The 13633-nt window shown below is 40.7% G+C and overlaps 1 protein-coding gene across 1 annotated transcript in view; it reads left to right on the forward strand.

Moving 5' to 3' along the window:
* Window positions 1-13633, forward strand: part of ARHGAP32 (Rho GTPase activating protein 32) — a 3207216-nt gene that overhangs the window by 3142679 nt on the left and 50904 nt on the right. Inside the window, exon 23 of the mRNA XM_044081098.1 lies at window positions 6309-7178. Within this exon, the coding sequence (XP_043937033.1) occupies window positions 6309-7178 (870 nt within the window). The remainder of the gene's footprint in view (window positions 1-6308; window positions 7179-13633) is intronic.

Below are 13633 nucleotides of genomic sequence, written 5' to 3' on the forward strand. Positions count from 1 at the left end.
ACGGGAAGCATGTCCCCTCTCCAATATATCCTTGATGTTACAATTTTTCTTGTACACAAAACAAGGCACTTCACCCAATACATTTACCATGTCACCATTACCTAAAATGACTTTCCAGTTCTCATTAATAATTTTATGAATCTGGTTGTTGTCTGCACTCCTGTCCAAACAAAACCTAGGTTTGCTCAGACCTACACCATCTGTATACATTCTTTTTGTGAAACCTTTTTATCAAAATGGGAGGAAAAGCATTCTCCCTTCTAGAGATAATCTCACTGGCAGCTTTGTCCAGTAAATCTCCAGGATAGCCCCTATCCAAAAATTACCTTTTAATAAACTGAACCTCCTCAAAAAAGGTGGTGTCATCCATGGTCATCCGTGAAGCCTGGATGAACTGGCCGCAAGGAATGTTCTTTTTAGTAAAGGTGGGGAGGCTGGCCGCGAGGAATGTTCTTTTTAGTAAAGGTGGGGTGGTTACTTTTATAATTTACATAGCTCTAAATGCACTAAGCATATTGCTAATACACACATTAATACATATTTTTCTAACAGTCATACCTGCCTGGGCTACAAGATCGGACAGCTCCTCCATGTCTCTTTTCATGTAGTCCAGGGAGGTACGTCTCAGGTCATTCACAACGACATGGACAGTGACAGAGTCATATTTGTACTTGTTGTGGAGTAACCTGAGTGCATGCACTATGTGGCGGATCCTGGCACCTGACAGGCAGCTGACAGTAACTTTCTCCTTGTTTAGCCTGCTGAGTGGAACATCAGTGTGCCTGACTAGAGTCACCTATGACTAGAGTGTTGGGTGCATTGTTATGCCTTATGGGCTGTGGTTGAGTGGTACACTGAGTTTTGTGGGCTATGTGTCATTTGGGTTGTGTTGGGGGGGTGGAGGTTGCTTGTGTTTCTGTTTTGGAGGTCCCTGTTGCTTGGGTAGATTTTTTTTGAGAGCCTCCGCGAATGTAAGTGTGTGTTTTGTGTTTCTTTGTGTGTGTTTTGGTGGTGTACGTTTTGAGGGACTATGTGATGAGTGTGTGGTGTGGTGGCAAGTATTTACCCTTCTCCACTTGACTGTTTAGTCCAGTCTTAGGTGAAGAGAGCTTTGCTTCCAGTTTGGCTATATAAGTGCAACTCTCACAGGTTGTAGTGTTGGGTGGTAGGAGGAGAGGGTTGTCTGTGTACATGAGGCAATTGCTGCATTGCCCCAAGATGCTCACATTCATCAGGTAGACATGAGAAAACACCGGGAGCTTGACCCTTAGACATGCCTGGATATGTGCTTATTTATTAAGTACTAAAAACTGTTTTCCTCTAGACAAGTGAGGAAAGTTGGGTGCTGTAGTAATTTGTAGCTTATTTAGTGCTTACAATGAGTTCTGAACAAGTGCTGAGCTCAAAGAAACAGATTTGAGTGCTGAAACTAGAAAACTGGCTAGTTCTAAGAAACAGAATTAAGCTAGAAGGCTTCCCCCCAACACAGAAAGGTTTGGGGGCTCAGAAGCCTACAAACAGTCCTGGATACAGCAAATCTGTATCTGGACTAGACGACTTACAGGAAAGGCAGGAAACAAGCTTAGAACATTTTTTTTTTTGTAAAGTGGAAAGGAGGAACAGAAGCTAACTGTATTGGCCTTCTCAAATGTTCTCCCTGGATTAGGTAGAATGAGGTAATGACACTAGACTGGGAGGAGTGTCCCAGATCAAATTTACAGTAGGGGCGGGCAACTGCAAAGCCACCAAACATACCCAACCAGATGCTTAACAATTGTAGAAAATTCTAGTTAATACTTCACACACACTGAGTAACATAAAAGTGCTATAAATAACTCAGAAATAAGCAAAAAACAGGATACTTAATGTTATATATCACAGATTAGTTAGCTCAGAGCCCTTCCTCCGATTAGCTCAGTGTGAAATGGCAGAAACGCTCACAAGTTAACTTCTTAAGTAACAAAGTTGAAACCTGAAATAACTTTATAAAAAGCTTGAAAGAACCAATGAGGTGCTTACTCCAAGGAGTAGTCCAGGCAACCCCAGTCAGCCAATGACCAGAAACAATTCACTCTCACTGAAATGCTATACTGGCTTTGGCTAAGCTATGATGGTCTGTGACGTGCGCTCAGACAACACAGCCTCTACTAACAAACAGCTAAGCCCAAAACACAAGCCTGAATATGGACAATGCTACACTACCAACACTACTTACATAGAAAAAAACTGCAGACATTTTTAAACAGATAAAGGATCAAGGAGACTCTAGAGAATGCTATGATACACTCATAGCAGGAAATCAGAACAAACACACACAACCAGATGCTTAACAGTTGTAGAAACTTCTAGTTAATACCTCACACACACGGAGTAAAATATAAGTGCTATAAATAACTCAGAAATAGGCAAAAAACAGGATACTTGGTTATATATCACAGATTAGTTAGCTCAGAGCCCTTCCTCCAATTAGCTCAGTGTGAAAATCTGTTCTACTTTGTTCCTGTAATCACCTCCCCTAATGTCCTTGTTCACGGACTCAAGAACCGAGAAAGTGAACTTTTTCCAATTAATAGACGTAGTGGAATGTTTATGTAAGGCGTTGTTGACATTTTTTGTTCTTATAGCGTACAAATGTTCAAGAATATTTGTCCTCAAACTTGTAGTGGACATTCTCATGTAGAATGCTAGACATCCACTACACATAGACAATACTTTCACTACCACAATCTAGTCTACCTGGAACAGTGATGTTGAAATCAAGGTGTTGCAAAAAATATAAGAACCAGTGTGGATGTACCTACATACTTTACATCCCATTCACTTATGCATACCTCTATTGTTTACCCCTAAACAACGGGAAGCATGTCCCCTCTCCAATATATCCTTGATGTTACAATTTTTCTTGTACACAAAACAAGGCACTTCACCCAATACATTTACCATGTCACCATTACCTAAAATGACTTTCCAGTTCTCATTAATAATTTTACGAATCTGGTTGTTGTCTACACTCATGTCCATACAAAACCTAGGTTTGCTCAGACCTACACCATCTGTATACATTCTTTTTGTGAAACCTTTTTATCAGAATGGGAGGAAAATCATTCTCCCTTCTAGAGATAATGTCACTGGCAGCTTTGTCCAGTAAATCTCCAGGATAGCCCCTATCCAAAAATAACCTTTTAATAAACTGAACCTCCTCAAAAAAGGTGGTGTCATCCATGAAGCCCAGATGAACTGGCCGCAAGGAATGTTCCTTTTAGTAAAGGTGGGGTGGCTGGCCACGAGGAATGTTCTTTTTAGTAATGGTGGGTTGTTACTTTTATAATTTACATAGCTGTTACAAAATATTTTTTCAGTGAATACTACTGTAAACCTCATTCGTAGTAGCTTCCCACCCAGTAACCACATTCAGGAATTAAACTTCACGACCAAAACTACTTAAGGTGAATATTAACAATTCAGTAGTAACACTTAAAGCATCTACGAAGCCATCTACACTAAAACCTTCATTTTTAACAATAAAAAACAGGGCGTCTTCAAACCTTTTGTAAAAGATGACCTTGTTATATAAATCCACACTAGGCAAAATTTCCAACTCCCACCACCAAAGAACCAAGTTTGCAGAAGTGGGACCCACAGTGGCACCCATAGATACTCCTGACAGTTGTTTGTAGAAATTACCATTGAACATAAAATAACTGTGCTCCAATAGTAAATCTAACAACAAGGTGTAAGTGATAACACTGTTGTTACTCAAATTGGTGTACTTAACCGAAAGCCATCTAATAAAATCAACACCTGCTTCCTGGGGAATGCAAGTGAACAGTGAAGTCACGTCAACTGTGAACATCAAAAACTGCTCACTGCCATTGTCCAAACTGTAAAAAAAGGTCTTAAATTTTCCAAAAAGTCCCAGGAATCGGCAGTATATGACGGTAACTGCTTCTCATATGGCTTCAAAACCTGATCTAAGTATAAAGAGATGCAATCGGCAGAAATGATAGGCCTACAATGGAGATTTGTAAACCTGTTATGGAGCTTAGGTATTCCAAAAAGCACACCTATTTTGGGATCTTCCACATGCAGGAAGTTGAAGACTTTTTTAGATATCTGACCATCCATTAACAAACCATAAATAGTGGCATAGATGAAACCGTAACATTTCAAAATGTCAAATTTAGACACCTTTTTGTATTCCAACTGGTTAGCCAACATAAGCTCCATTGCATTTTTGTAGTCATTAGTACCCATGACCACAACCCCCCCCCCCCCCCCCTTGTCGGCCTTCATAAACCTTAAATCCTTGTTGCATACCAAGTCATTAAGTGCCATTCTCTCATTTGTACTTGGGTTATAAAAAGAATGGTAATTACTACTACCAATTTGAGCCCTGATGTCTCTCACTCAAAGATTTTCAAACATTTTCAAAGTATACATTAATGTGGGATTGTAAACAGAGGGCTTAACCAAAGTACTACCCAAAGTTACATCACACAAAATGTACTGCAAATTAAGCTTTCGAGTGAAAAATTTAAATTCCAAAAGCATTTTAGTCAAGTCAGTGTGTGGAAGTTTGAAAGCTGGCCAGTTGTCATGTTCTTGGCAGAATATAACCTATATAACTTAGGCTACTGTACTTTTCCAAGTGCTTGATTACTATTATAGTCTTGCTTTGGCAAACCCTTGATCACAAGACTGAATGCATACTCTGACATAGCTCAGGCCATATCCATTGTCTTTCTTCAAAATGTACATTTAGAGGAGATTATGGCTGTTGCTATGTGGTCAGACTTATACAGGCAGTCCCCAAGTTACAGACATCCAACTTACAGACGACTCATAGATAAGAATGGGCTGCCGCAATGTCGGAAATAACATGAAAACAAATAAAAGTCCTTAAAGTTGCTCAAATCGTACCTTAAAATAAAGAATTCTGTTGCACTTTCCTTTTCTCCATTAGTGAAGCTGCCCGCATGTCTTGTTAGAGCAGTTACTTACGCCTTCACAGAAAACAAGAGATCCAGTTGGTTAAGAAATCGCTGTCGGCAATCTGCAAAACTGCTGGCTTGTACAGTACATAGTATTGAAACAGTTCTTGTACTGTACAGTAGAATGGGCAAATGGCATTTCCTGGTAGACTGGCAGAGGTCTGAAAGTTCAGAAAACAGTGGAAAACCTTCATGGGTGATATCTGCAATACAGAAATGTGAAGTGAAGCGTAAAAAGAGGCAAGTTTAACAGATTTGTTTTGTATGGAACGTTCTACTGTACTGTATTGCAGTACAGTACAGTAGAATGTTCAATGTACATGTTTCAACTTGCATACAAATTTGACGTGATAGACTAAAAAACAGATCTTGTCCTTAACCCGTGGACTGCCTATGTTTGCTAACCATTATAGTTTGAGTACTCTTTCTAGGGCTTGGACTTTCTTTGGAGACACCATTCTAAAATACTTAATATCTTAGGTCACCCAAGGTTGGCTTGCTATTTTCAGTATCCATACAGGACCAGAATAATTATATAAGCCATGTACTTACTAGATTGTTAGACTTATCTTGTCTTTTTCCAGACTCTGGAATAACCTGCCCACCTCCCCCCTCCAAATGATCACTTTTGAATGGAGCTTTAGGAACTCCGGATGTCTGATTGTTTCCCATGGTCCCTAATTTTACAGAATTGTCAGTATATGTAGTTGGCTGTTCAGTATTACTCAATTTGGAGTCCTTCCCCTTCAGAGTAAGGGTATATGGGACAGGAGAGCAGCTAGAGTTTAGGAACAGTGTTATTACTTATTGCTGAGAAAAGGGCACAAATGCAAGTAGTCCAGCAGTTTTCAGTGTTCTGGTAAGTATATAATTTCACTTTTTGGAAACTTTAAGATATAGCTTAGTGTGAAGGACAGAGAAATGACTTCAACAAAAGTAACCATTAATTATGGAGTTCCCAGTTTTGAAAAATAATTTGCCTTGTGGTCCAGAAAGAAGACCGTTTTTAGTAAAAGTGACTAGGCATTGGCGTGAAAGCATCAAAGGGCTGTCATGTGCATGTGACAATGTTCAAGTACCCATATTTGAAATACACATTTTAGCATTATTGATTTCTTGCTGGCCTGATGCTTGTCCCTGTGATAGAGCATTTACTGAAGTCAGTTTTGAATTTCCTCTTTGGGAAGAAATAGAGCCCTCCCTACTATCTCCCAGTCAAATGTTATTGAAATGTATGTAATAAAAATGTGCTGCTACACTGGATAGTTGGTAAAATGTGTGTTTTTAACCACTGTTGTTTGTTTTCTCTATCAACAGGAGAGACAAGATTATATCGGCCTAGGAGGCCTAGATCCAGTAGTGATGCCCTCTCTGTTGCATTTAATGGACAGCTACTCGAAAATATGAACCACTGCAACTCATATGACAACCTTCCACACAATGAAAGCGATGTAGATGAAGGGTTGATGCATGTTCCTGCTCTTATGTCACCCAGGTCTGAAGAGGAAGACCTCAGCCCTCCAGACATTGGAGCAACAAGCCTGGACTTTGATCCTATGTCTTTTCAGTGCAGCCCACCACATGCAGAGCCCGAACATATAGATACCAGCACTTCCCAGTTAGACTCACTTGCCAGCAGTAAAGACATCCATTTTGGGGCCAAAAGAGATATGGAATCTGGTAGTCAGTCTCATACTCCAGATAGTGCAACAAGCTCTGAGCCCATTTCACCAGTGCAGAAGATGATAAGCCCTTTTTTTTCTCCAGATCTAAGCCCTTCAGAAGAAAAACAACCAAAAGTGACAACATTTGCAGAGAAAGTTGTGCATGCATTCTCACCAAAACTAACTCGAAAAGGTACAAAATCTCCACCACTTAATATTTCTGAGCCTGTGCCTATTTCTCTTCCTACCCGGATATCTGAGATGTTAGGAGGAATGTCCACAACCACCTTCCCACCTTCTTCTGTTAAGGAGCTGCCAGGTGATGTTGAAAATACTGACAAACTGTCATCTCAGATGATGTCCCTACTTCTGAAAACAAATGAGATGAAACTTAGTGATGACTTTCACCAGGAGATGAAGAACAATGTTTTTTCTGCTGAGACAGATGTCAGAGAACAAACTGCTGATCGGACCATTCCATCTAGTCTCAACAAAGATGTACACCATGTACCAGCACAACCAGGTATGTAGTTAGCCTGTTTTTATAAAATGCTACATGTTATCTTATTTGAAAACCTTATTTTAAAACCATTTAAAAAAATCCAGACTCTGTCCATTTTGTAAATCTGCCCCAAACACTTTTTACAGACATTAAAGTACACTCTTCTCTCACATTTCCTTTTAGGGTCTCACGTTCTCATCTGAAATATTTTCTGGTTTCTGTCTTAAACATTCTCCGCACATCTCCAACCTTTTTCTTCAGTTCTACACCATCTATATGCACTGTTACCTTCCCTTCTGATCCCAGTTTTGTATATTGTTAGTGCTGTATTCCATAGTGCCCATTCCCAGAAGTCTTCTGTTGCACGCTAACAACCTTGATGTCCGTTTTCTTTTATGATCTTCAGAAAGGGTCTTAATTTATCCTTTCATCACTCTTTGCTATAAGCCAAAAAAAAAAAAAGGAAAACAGAGTCATGGCATGGTATTTGGAACCAAACAAAAAGTGAAATCACTACTCACATTGGCAAGTCTTTCACAAAGCCATATGCCTAATGAAGTAAAAGATCAATTCCATTACCTTAGCAGCTGACTTGACCCTCAGTTAAACATCCGGGGTGGTGCAGCAGTTAGCTTTGCCGCCTCACAGCAAGAGGTTCTCCGGTTCGATCCTCGGCTGGGGTGCCTTCTGTGCGGAGTCTGCATGTCCTCATGTGGTCGTGTGGGTTTCCTCCGGGTGCTCCAGTTTCCTCCCACATTCTAAAGACATGCTGTAGGTAGAGTGGACACTAAATTGGCCCTAGGCGTGAGTGCGTGCGTGTGTGTGCTTTCTGTGGAAGGCTGGGTGCCAGGCTGGCAACTCGACACCGTAAAACTCCACTGCCAATCATGAGCGGACAGGCGATCCACTGTGGCGACCCCTAAAAGCTGAAAGAAGATAAAAAAATAACAAAAGCAGAAGTTTCCAAAACAGTTTCTGGGTCTGGAAAATGTCCCACGTCCTCTCTCCACAAGGTTAGAATGCTATTGGAAGAGTATTCTACAGACCTGACTAGTATGGTCTCCCAATATTCTCTGCATTTTTCAGAAATAATGTCAGCTTTACAGACAATTTCCAAACAGGTTGTAGGCTTATAAACTTGTACCCTGAAAGGTAACACCACTCCCCTTGCAGAAGTAAAACGGCTTTACGTAGAACAAAAAACTTGGATCACCTCATGCTGACCTGTTAAGGATAAACCAGTGTTTCAGCTGCAGTGTTTCTGAATACACATTTCTTTTTACTTTTACTTTGTCTTTTCAGGTGCATTCAGGCCAATAAAGTCAAACCCCACTAGCAGTAGATGTGCCAGGTTTTTCCCCCTTTTTCTGAGCTTGCCTCTCAGTGCCACATAAGTGGATTGTTTGGCCATACTTTGTAAACCTATAGCTTAGAAATGAGCACAGTGCCCGGCAAAGACTTACCTGTTTTGCAGGCTTGCAGTGTTTGCTTAAGATATTGCATTTTTCATAACTTTTTTCTAAAAGCTTTGTACATAACGTCAAAATGAAACAGCTTGACATATCACCTGAGAAGATCTAGGACAGACCCCCACCCCCTACCTACCCTGGATTGATGTTGAACAAAGAGGTCTTCCCTCAGGTTGTCCACCAGTGGAGTACTTCACAAATAAATTTATTTGCCTCCAGTCTGAACCATCAGCTCAAAATATTTTATTCCGGGATCCTTCGCATAATTCACTTTTAATTCCATTTAGGAACAAATATTCTATAGACATGCTACAGATAATAAAGGAGGCTGGGAAAACTGCTACTAGAAATTTATCTAAATGGAAGAGACTTTTTTTCTGGTCCTAAAAGAGTGGATGGGATCCTTATCTGATAGCAAGGGTTGGGAGTTGGGTACGTGTCTTGAGTGCTAGTAAGGGAAGAGGTACCAGGCTCCCGTATTGAACTCTGTATGTATGACACAACTCTGTGTTTTTCTTTTGGCACTCCAAAAAAGAAAGGTGAAAAAAAAATCATGCGTTTCCGCCTTCATCTCCAACCACTAAAGAGTCTAAAGATGAATGGTGTTCCTTAGCTAAATGCATTTTGTAAGGCCTTTCAGTCTTTGCAGTCTGCCTCCCCTGTTTCTTCCCATCTAAAAAGGAAGAGATCCCTCCTTCAGAGAGTGACACTCAATCTGACAGTGAAGACACTTTGCTGGACTATGTCTCCCAGGTGTTCTCTCCTGACATTCTTTAGAGTCATAATCTGAAGTAAGTATTTCTTCAGAATTTTCAGACACCATAGATAGAATGAGGGACCTTTTCTAATGGGAGGAAAAAGAAATATTTGAGATTCAAAGAAGATATGACTTTTGTAAGTATAGAGCCCCAAGTCTTTGGCCATTCCTCCTGTAATTGGTGCTCTGGATGAAGGTATTAATGCTGTATGTGCTACATCTGATAGCCTCCTGCACCCAAATATGTGACGGGCTATACAAAGTTCCACAAGTTCCTTTTCGTAACACTGAACTGAAAATGCAGGGAAGTAAGAGAAACACAAACATTTCCTGAAAAGGGGGTGGATGGGGATATAAGGTAGGCATTCTTGAGATCAAGAAAGACCAAAAAGGCCTGGAGAAGAACAAGAAATAAGGTTTGAAGAGACAAAATCTGAAAGGAAGGAATCTTGAGAAAGGTGCTGAGTTGGGAAGGATCCAGCATTGGTCTCCAGGTGCTCTCCTTCTGGGGAACTAGAAATATTCTGGAATAAAATCCCTTCCATACCTGGGTCAGGGGTAGAGCTTGAATGGTCCCCTGGGACAAAAGAGAATGAAGCACCTCTGGAAAAAAAAGGAAGCTATTCCCAAGGAGGTTGAGGCATGCCTAAAAAGGAAGGAAGGGATTTCCAAACCATGAAATATCCTGGCAGATAATAAACAGAACCCAAGAGTCATGAACCTATGAATCCTCAGTTGGGAGGGTGGCCTAATGGTTGAGGTGTTTGCCTTACAAACACAAGGTACATGGTTTGAATCTCACAGGGGATAATTGGCTAGGCTTAAAGTGGCTCGCAAGGGCAGTTAGCCTAGTACTACTCTATGAACCTATGAAAAGCTATTAAAAGTATGCTTATATTAAAGGAGCAAAACATTGGTAGGGGTGGGAGGTTGGCTTAATGGTTAAGGTGCTTACCTTAGAAACACAAGGTGCAGGGTTTGATTCTGACATGAAGTAATTGGCTAGGCTTAAAATGGCCCATAAGGGCAGTTAGCCTAGTACTAACCTATGAACCTATGATTCTCTTCCAGTTTGGAAGGGAAAGGGAAAGACAAAAGGGATGGATGGACCTGGCTTAGGGAAGGGGGAAGCATATTATGAAATGGAACTCTGCATGTCCTGAAAGTAAGGTTTCTGGGAAGTAGGCGTTTGAGTAGGCTTAGCTGGAAGGGACTGTCTAGTGCCCTTCTTATCTTTGTGTGTGTAGGGAGGACTGCCTGCAAACAAAAGCATATTTGGAAAGATAATTCCTTTGAAACTTCGGAACTGGAGAAACAAAAATTTGTTTCAGCACCTGTAAGCCCTTGCCCTTATCCTGAAGAGACTTGAAACATTCAGCAGCAGAACCAAAGAGATTTTTATTGTCCAAAGGAACATCCAGCAGTTTGGCCTTATGTCATCAGGAGGAGCCTGAAGATGAAGCCATGAGCAACTCCTCATGACAGAACCAAATGCAGCAGCCGTGGAGGAAGCATCAGCTGCTTCATAGTTGTGCTTAACAGAATGGCAAGCAACTTGAAAAGTGGAACTCAACAGAGAAAGGGCAGAAGCCGTCTACTCAGTCAGGAAGATCAGAAATAACCTGAGAGACCTGAGAAAGGAGGGCCAAAACACACCTGGACGTATGAGTCTGCTAGTTAATGGTCCCAAAGGATAAAGTAGAAGCAGTATAAACCTTCTTGGCCAACCTCTCCATGGCTGTACTATTCTTATCAGAAGGACGTAAATTGGTAGAGGGCAGAATTTTGGAGGGCTTGCCTGAAGAGACTGATCCTACGAAGGATCAGCAGAAGGACATTTATACAAAAATTTGCATTCATTGGGCACCTGGTAAAATCTGTCAGGCTTCATGGGAGCAGGGGGCTGAGAATCAGGGGCCACAGAAGCTGCTGAAAAGGTATGCAGGAGTGCAGCCAAACAAGGGAACAGCAGAAAGTTTGGGAGACTCCATCTGGAGAAGCTCCTAATACCTCTTCTGGATATCAGAATCTTGAAAGCAGTCCATTGTATGGGTAAAGGTGTCCCCAGAAGAGAATTCCTCTAAAGGGGAATCTGAATTAATTGAATCCTCCTCCTCTGAACCATAATCCAAGTGGGAAGGTATTTGGGAAGAGTAGGCTAAGGGCTCTTCACCAGAGTCCTGATCTTCATCAGAGGAATCCAGTTCCCTAGGTCTTTTAAGAGGAGTGAAAGACCGGAAAGGAGTAGGGACGGATACCCCTTGAAGAGCTTTTAATGCCATCAAAGCTCAACCCCTGAGTAAAATCCTGCCATTCGTGTTTGGGATCTTTAGCTTCAGAGGAAATATGTATGGTTTTCTGTTTCTTTTTCTGTGGGATGTCTGCACAAAACAACTTTGGAGGGTCAGACCCTTGGTAACACTCAATAAGCTTGGTAGGAATCTCCTCCCTTACTAAAATTTGCAGAATCCCCCTTGGTCCCACGGATATATTTAGCAAAGGTTCCTCCTCCAACTTTTGGAGGAGACATTTGTAAAGTCTCTGAGGACATGCAAGAAGTCAGATCCATGCCGGCATGCATCAGGTCGCAGCAGAGGAATCTGAAGCAACCACCGGATTATCTCTGGGCTTTCACCAGTCTCAAGAAAGATGCCTGGGGGAGGTTAGACAGCATTTATATCAGACAAAAGTTTTTTTTACCTTTTTCTTGGCTAACAGCTGACACTCGGGACAGGAAGACATAGCACCTTGAGCCAACATCTTGAGACATAGTCTTCAAGGTAAATAGTTAAGGAGGAGAGACAACTACATAGGGTCTTAAGGACAAAAGCTTGGCAGATTGAACACCGCTTATGGTTGTGCAAAGCACCCAAAGAAAAGAGGCACTTGTGTTGATCTTTATGGGGAATTTGCCTCCCACACTGACATTTTCCCTTTCTGGATGACATGAAACCAATCAATACTAAATAAAAAGAAGATAAGGAGCAACCCCAACAGGTCTCTTATCTGAAAAAAATGGCTTGGTAACCAGCACAGAAGAAAGGCTTTCAGACAGACTTTCACTGATGGCATTTAGACTGGCGGCAAAGCAATTCTGAATGTGTGCATCTGTATGTCAGCTTTATGCCATATGCCTTGAACAGGGAGCATGTGTGTGACTTATGGCGCTTATGAATAGTAAAGCTTTGGTATACTGGCCAGACTTTGTGCTGTCCTTGGGAGGAGACCCCCCCCCTGCTGTTAGGAATACTGAAACAGTAAAACGAAAGACATCTGTAAGCAATTTGTGGGGAAATAATCTGTCTTTATTGAGGTATTTTGATGGTAGGGGCGAGTGGAATTTAATGATAAAGATGATGACACAGGGGAAGTGAGGTTTTACAGAACATCAAAAGAAGCAATATATTTAGAGAAAGTATATAAAATATTTGGACTTGGATGCATATGAAAGGAAAAATAAAAGAGAATATACCTTTTTCTGCAGAACAAATACGGTAGTTGGGCAACATTGGACAGAGTATATTTTTCAATGGTGCATACCATAGTATAAGGAGTTATGAGATATTACAAGAATTCTGTCTGACCATACCCAGCTTCTCTTGAAAATGAGAAAACTAGGGAATAGCAAGTTTGTCAGTCTTATGCGATTGTAGATTTATCTAATGAAAAGAAAAGGGTTTAGGTTGTGGACGGAGAATTTGGTGCAACAATTATTGACACGATTTAGAATTGATAGTGATGAGACAATACTTGGATGGAATACAGTGAAAGTTGAAATGTAATAATTGATAGCAGATAATGCCATTAAGGAGTAGGAAGGAAGTAACAAAGTATTAGGCTTAGCAAAAGTTAAAAGAACACCAAAACAAAATGTGCAGGTTAACAAAGCAGGAAAGAGGGAACAGTTGTAAAGAGTAAAGTATAAAGAGAAAGAATAACTGGAAAGTATCAATGAATATGAAATAATAGTTCTAGCTCAAGTGAATTTGATAGTTACCCTAGGAACATTAAGTTGTTAGCATAAAAAAAACTGTGGCAACAGACAGTAGAATTAATAAGAACCACAAGAAGAAAATAAAAAATAAACAGAACAACCAACGGCAGGAATCCGTAAATTACTGAAACCTTAATTTCTCTACCAGCGCAGCTGATGCATAGCCTTCAGGGAGTAATAAAAAACATTAGCAAACAGCATACTAAATACACCCATCAATAATGCAATAACCAATAAAATCACTAAAATAATTAGA

This window comes from Protopterus annectens, chromosome 8.part0 (genome assembly GCF_019279795.1).
Source record: "Protopterus annectens isolate FY-2018-M chromosome 8.part0, PAN1.0, whole genome shotgun sequence".
NCBI lineage: Eukaryota > Metazoa > Chordata > Ceratodontiformes > Protopteridae > Protopterus > Protopterus annectens.